At 43.5% G+C, this 6,430-nt stretch overlaps 1 protein-coding gene across 1 annotated transcript; it reads right to left on the bottom strand.

Moving 5' to 3' along the window:
* Positions 1-4,261: 4,261 nt before the first annotated feature.
* Positions 4,262-5,319, bottom strand: LOC147982964 (uncharacterized). The gene has a single exon (XM_087540601.1). The coding sequence runs from the start codon at positions 5,234-5,236 to the stop codon at positions 4,262-4,264; it is 975 nt and encodes a 324-aa protein (XP_087396727.1). The 5' UTR covers positions 5,237-5,319.
* Between the last annotated feature and the right edge of the window lie 1,111 nt (positions 5,320-6,430).

Genomic DNA, 6,430 nt, shown 5'->3' with positions numbered 1-6,430 from the left:
ATGAAATAACGGAGGGATTTGAGGACCTCCAGCTTGACCACCCTACCGGTGAAGGGGAGATTAGGCTAGGGTCTGCTCTAAAGACTCCATGCCTATGGTGGAAGGAGCTCATCAACCTTCCGAACTGGACGCCTCCGCCTCCTCCTCCTCCTCCTCTGGCAAGTCAGGGCACTCCGCCTCCTCCACCGCCTCCTCCTCCGGTGAGTCAGGGCACTCCGCCTCCTCCACCGCCTCCTCCTCTGGCGAGTGATGATCAGGGAACTCGACCGGCTCCTTCTCCGGCGCGTGGCGGCACTCCGCCTCCTTCTCCGCCTGCGCCGACGCGCCCGAGCAGCCAGCCTCCTCCTTCTCCGCCTCGTCAGCAAGGGCGGAAGAGACCTGCCGCCGCTCCGGCTGCTCCGGCGTGTCGTAGTCCTTCTCCTCCGCCTCGTAAGCAAGTAAAGAAGACAGCCGCTCTGTCTGCTCGGCCGGCGTCTAGCAGTACAGCCAGAGGCGGGAGCACATACAGATTCGGTCCTTCTCTGAAGACTCCAGAGAAGTTACCAAATGAGAGGACCCCGGAGGAGAACGCGAAGATCGCGCGAACCGAAGTGGATGACTATTTTCAAGGGTTGAAAGAAAAGAGACATCCACCTCCGGAGGAGAAGGTAGATCCGGTGAAAGCGAAGCGCACTCTGGCTGCCCTGACAAAACCTCCCAAGTCTCCGTCGAAAGGAAACTATGAGCGCATTATTGGAAAGGAATTTGCCGAAGCGGAGCGGTCGGAAAGTACTGTCAGTGATCAAAGGCTGAAAGAACGACGAGCTGGGAAACAAATTGCCCAGCTCGGCAAACAAGCGAAGCAATCGTGCCCCCCGCTCAAGGTGCCTAGCGACAACGTCGCTAATGATCCGAGGATGGTGCCCGGTTATAGCAATCTTGCCGATTACCTGCCCGACGATGTACATTATGAACCCATGGAGGTGCAGATACAAAGATACGAGTACGGGAAGCCTCTCGTCAAAGATGAAAGATCTCTATCAACGATGATGCGAAGATTGCATGATTGGTACTTACAAATTTGCAGAGACTCTGGTGGGAGGAGTACTTTGTATGTGAAAGTTAAAAAGGAGCATGACCTCGTTGGAATTGAACTATTGCCTGTTCCATTTGAGGAGTTCTTTCAGTTTTTCAATCAATTGGCCCTCGATAAAACAACGGTCACCTGCTACTGTCTGTAAATAGTACTACTTCTGTCATTAAGTCCTCTATATAGCTCATCTCTTTCATTGCATGTATTTATAATCATCCTCACTATATTATGCAGATTGAAGATCGCCGAATTGAAGAAAAGACAAGTCGGTGATATTGGGTTCATTAACACATATCTCATAGATGCAACTCAGGTTAAATTTCATGCGGTAGATACCGAGGCCAACTTGCTACGATTGTTGGTAATAAATGAAAACAAAGATATAATACTCTTTCCTCACAACTTCAAGTGAGTGTTACTGTTTTGTGCATATTCGGTTTCCCTTATATATATATTAGTCAAGGTTATAGTAATGTAATTGATGAGTTATGCATGTGTGTGCAGTTACCACTATATTCTCCTAGAGATTAAGCTTGAGGAGGGACTAGTAACTGTCTTAGACTCAAAACGAAAAGATCCCCAGGACTATGCGGACATGACTCAAATGCTCGAGAAGTAAGTTAAATCGATCATTATCCACCATATCAGCAACTTTGTTCATTTCCTGATATATCAAGTAATTGTTTTCTTTGTCTGGCAGGGTTTGGAAAAAATTCTCCAAAATAGCTCCAGGACTCCCGAAGAAGCTGCAATTTAGACACCCGAAAGTAAGTACTATAGTAGCATGTTCCGCGCATCTCCTATTGATTTGGCATTCTTGCTTATCAGTTTGATTGACCTCTATTTCTTGTAAAGTGGTTGTGGCAGGAAAAAGGGAATGATTTCTGTGGATACTACGTTTGCGAGTCCATCCGCCACACGACCTGTGAGCGGGGCTACACTGACGAACAATATGAAGTACATAGATAACAACATTCACAATTTTATTTTATTACCATCATTTGTGTTGAGTTTCATTCATTCATATATATATATATATGTATTGACCCCCTTCTTCAAAGTAGATGTTTCGGAAGCGGGATGAACTCCTAGCACCAGCTCGCATGCGAGCAATTCAAGAGGAATTGGCGGCATTCTTTCTTGACCACGTGATCGCTGAAGACGGAAAATACTATGTGGACCATGAGTCCGTATGATTATATTTGTAAGAGATAATTATTGTATATATGTAGCCGGTAGTGTCGGATAGATATACGAGAACTTGTTGTTCGACCAATCTCTCGGAGAAGGAGAGGTGGTAGATATCACTTCTCTCTGTATGCATATATGTTCATGACGATCTTCTGTTTCCTTCGTTTGCTTACTAGCTAGCTAGCGTGTCTAGTCCTCTCTATACGTATGTATAGTACGTAGCGTCGACCAAGCACGGACATAAGAGAGGACACTTCTCTCTATTAATTATAGCTAGCTAACACTATATATGAAACATCTAAATTAACCCCCCAAAACCCCCAACCCCCCCTTTAAAAAAACAAAAACCCCAGCCACAGAAATGCTGACGCGTGGATGCCTATTGGTCCCGGTTGGTGCCACCAACCGGGACCAAAGGGTCTCCTGCCTGGGCTCCGCGCACAGGCCACGTGGAGGCCCATCAGTCACGATTCTGGATTGAACCGGGACTAAAGGGGCAGGGCATTAGTACCGACCCTTTAGTCCCGGTTCAGGAACCGGGACAAAAGGCCCTTACGAACCGGGACAGCAGGCCCTTTTTCTACCAGTGTTCGCTTTGTCAACTAACATGCAGAATATGTACATTTGGATGGAATCTGGCACTCGGGCTGCACCAATGGGACCAGCACCACCCAATCCTGGGCCGACCCCAGAAATGCTAACGATCGAGGAATTCTTGACATGTGATGACAACGAGACTCGGTTAGTACATTGCCAAACATGTCAAGCATTACCTATCATTTTTCAACATATAGATTGAGATCTCTTTTTAATGTCACTTACCAACACAATGTAGGGATCAGGCCAAACATCAAACACTCCTGGTGATGGTACTCCTGCTTCAGGGAGCCCGATGACCCCAGTTCATAAACTCCAATAGTATACTCCATGTGTACAGTGTACTACAGGTTTAGCATACAAAAACAAAACTGCATTCCAACAGACTTCAGTGGGTTTCTTTCTACCTAGCTTAATTAACCTTTCAGTTACTCCTCTTCACTATACCCACCAGGTAATTAATCAGTAGACTACAGTTGCTGAGAAATTAAACTACCCAAGGCTGTATATGTTTAGATCATGAAGGAGAGATGTATAAGGCTGTACTTATATACTGATAGCTAATTAAGAAGCTAAGAAATATATACTGATAGCTAATTAGCCAGGACCTTGATATGGATTAATCCAGTGCTACTCTTCTCATTATCTAATCTATCCATGCTATGGCTGCATATTTATTTACTGCACCAAAGATGGTTTTTCTGATCCATCCCATGTGATATGCTAGATTTTAGCATCTGTATTGATGAACCTTTGATGAAACTAAAGAAAAATTGGAAGTGTCCTTGATAGCATGAAATGGACCTCTTAACTAAATAGAAGCGATTTCTTGTCATCCACTGTCCTTTTATTTGTTCCATGCTGATAGCTTTGCTGACTTAACATTAATTAACAAAACCAAATTCAGTACTGCTCCAGCTTACTCAAAACTTTAGAACATGTTCGGTCTTTAGTTAACTCCATACAACGGACTCTTGCTTTTTTACTAAAGCTAGTTTGCAATTGCAGTAGAAGATAATCTCATACCATATCATCTACTGATGATATGGAATTAGCAAAGGCCTTGCTTGCCTCATTAGTTGATGTAGTTGTCAAGCAAAAATTTCAGTCCACTAACCCAAATTAATTCAAATAACTAAAATTAATCCAAATCAATTCAAATAATTCAAATAAATCCGAATAACCCAAATTAATTCAAATAACCCAGATAATTCAATTAATCCAAATAACCCAGATAATTCCAATAAATTCCAACAAGGAGTTGATATACAAGGATTAGACAAGGCATACACAAGGACATGACATAAGGGCCTCTTTGTCCCCTCTTGACACAAGATTACACAAGACATACACAAGGAGCACCTGACTACATGACATAAGGGCCCCTTTGTCCCCTCTTGACTACATTCTTTTCCTTTCTCTGGCCACTTCTTCCCTTCCCTTCCCTTTATTTTTCTTTGTTTTCCCTTCTCTAGCTAATTCTTTCCTTTCATTTTCTTTTCCTATTGCAATTTCCATTTCTTCTATAACGGCCCTAGTATCAACAACTACCCGACTGTCGCAATATACACCAGTTATTTCCATTCCAGCATTCTGAACGCGGTCCTTGTGCAAGTGGGGCAACTTATATTGATTTCCTCCTTTGCCTTTCATAACTTCAAACATAACTGCTTCTAATGTGATAAAGCTTCTGTGCAACTTGTCGGGATCGTAGTTCTTGAATTCCTCTTCCACACCTTGTACCAGTTCCTGGATGTTTGTAGGTGACCTGCAGTCAGTTAGAGACTGGAGAGAGTTATGGAAGCAGAGGTCCAAACAATTTAACTCAGGGCTATTTGGGGGCTGTTGTAGCAATCGGATGTCAAGACCAGTTTGTTCCACAGCTTCTCGAAAAGCTACATCATTGGGCAGGACATGAGGCTTTGCGTTATCCTGTTGGATAAATATTGTTGCTCCCTCATCATCGTCAGGCCACTTATCCTGAATTGCCGGGATAACCTTATTGATTAGATAATCTCTGCACACAAGCCTAGTTACTTTCTTTGATGTCAACACTTTTGTTCCCTTTGTTCTATTCTGACTTGTCCGCTTCGCCTCAGTCTCTTCGACAAATGCCCAAATGCCGATCTTCCCATCGAATGTTAGCTCCCCCTCATTGTTATATCGAGGCTTGGCAACAGCTGTTAGGAACATCACCTTCCCAATGATGTGAGTGTTTGACACGGTGCGCTTCGGTTCAGGTTCTCCTGGAAGTACATAGTAACTATTCTTCACTCTCGTCATGTCAAACCACTTCTCATCGATGTGAACCATATTCGTCATTGGTTTTAACATAGCCCGAGAAGTTGAGATCGAATTGTCATCGACCATGGACATACAAAATTTCAATCTCGCAAGCTTGTTCTCTAGCTTGAGGTGAGGCTTCACGGTGCTTGTGATGCAGTTGAGCTCATTCAACTGGAACCTCTTATGCAGGGTCGATCGGGCCACACCTAGAGACCGTGCCAGAGATCGAATTGTTCTTCTTTTATTCAGTGGGATTGTTGAGCTCCTCTCTAGATCTAGCTCCTTTCTCTTCCGGCCGGATCTTCCTGGCTTCTTGCTTGAGACATCTACTTCTTTGCCATCGGCAATTTGCTTTTTAGCCTCTTCCCAGATTCTTTCAACAGATCGTACACTTATGTCCAACAGGTTTGAGACTAGCAGCTTGTCGTCTGGTTGAACAGACCCATCTCTGAGCTCGATTACCAGCAAGGCAAACTAAACACCATGCCTCTCCTTATCTGACAATTATCTTCTCTTCTCTTGAAGTATCCAATTCATAACTTCATCCTCTTCCTCTTGAGCTTCATCCTCTTTCGCTTCATCTTCTTGAGGCATCCAATTCATATCTCCATCGTCTTCCTCTTGAGGCATCAAGTTCAAATCCATAACTACATTCTCTACCACTTGAGGTTCCTCCTCTTGAGGCATCAAATTCAAATTAATACCTTCATTGTCTTCCTCTTGAGGCATCATGTTCAAATCCATACTCCTGCTAGCAATGACAAAAGATGAGTACATCATGGTACCATAACAAGGATATACACAAAAAAATGAGTAGAATGACAGGAGCCTTGCAACCATTACAAAAAAAGGCTTCACATTCTCTGAACTGTGATGTGCTCTGCTAAAGTGCTAATGCCACTAAATCATCTTGTTCTGCTTGGCTTAACAAGATCCACATTCTCATTTCAAAAAAAAGGCTTCACAATTTCACAGCTACTCCTAATACATTCTTCTGATGCCAATCAATGCACAATGCACAGAAAAATCCTCATGATATTCCTCCCACAAGGTAGAGTGGGAAGGGAATAATAAGTAGAGAGTGATAGCAGCCAGTCTTTTGTGACTGGAATATATTCATAACAGAATAAATTCAACTGGCCCATGTTTTCCCCCTTCATTCACCACCAATTTTACTCTACTTACAGTAGTTCCTCTAGTAACAGTTCTAGAGACAGTGTTTGTTCAGATCATAATTGCTCTGCATCTACTGATTTTTTCTGTGCCATGTCAAGCATAGATAGG

This window comes from Triticum urartu, chromosome 2A, assembly GCF_056163025.1.
Source record: "Triticum urartu cultivar PI428250 chromosome 2A, HENAU_Tu73, whole genome shotgun sequence".
Classification (NCBI taxonomy): domain Eukaryota; kingdom Viridiplantae; phylum Streptophyta; class Magnoliopsida; order Poales; family Poaceae; genus Triticum; species Triticum urartu.
This window is presented reverse-complemented; position numbering and strand designations above follow the sequence as displayed.

Excerpts from the sequence above, each read along its gene's own strand:
- LOC147982964 (XM_087540601.1), bottom strand. The coding sequence starts at position 5,236 with ATGTCCATGGTCGATGACAATTCGATCTCAACTTCTCGGGCTATGTTA.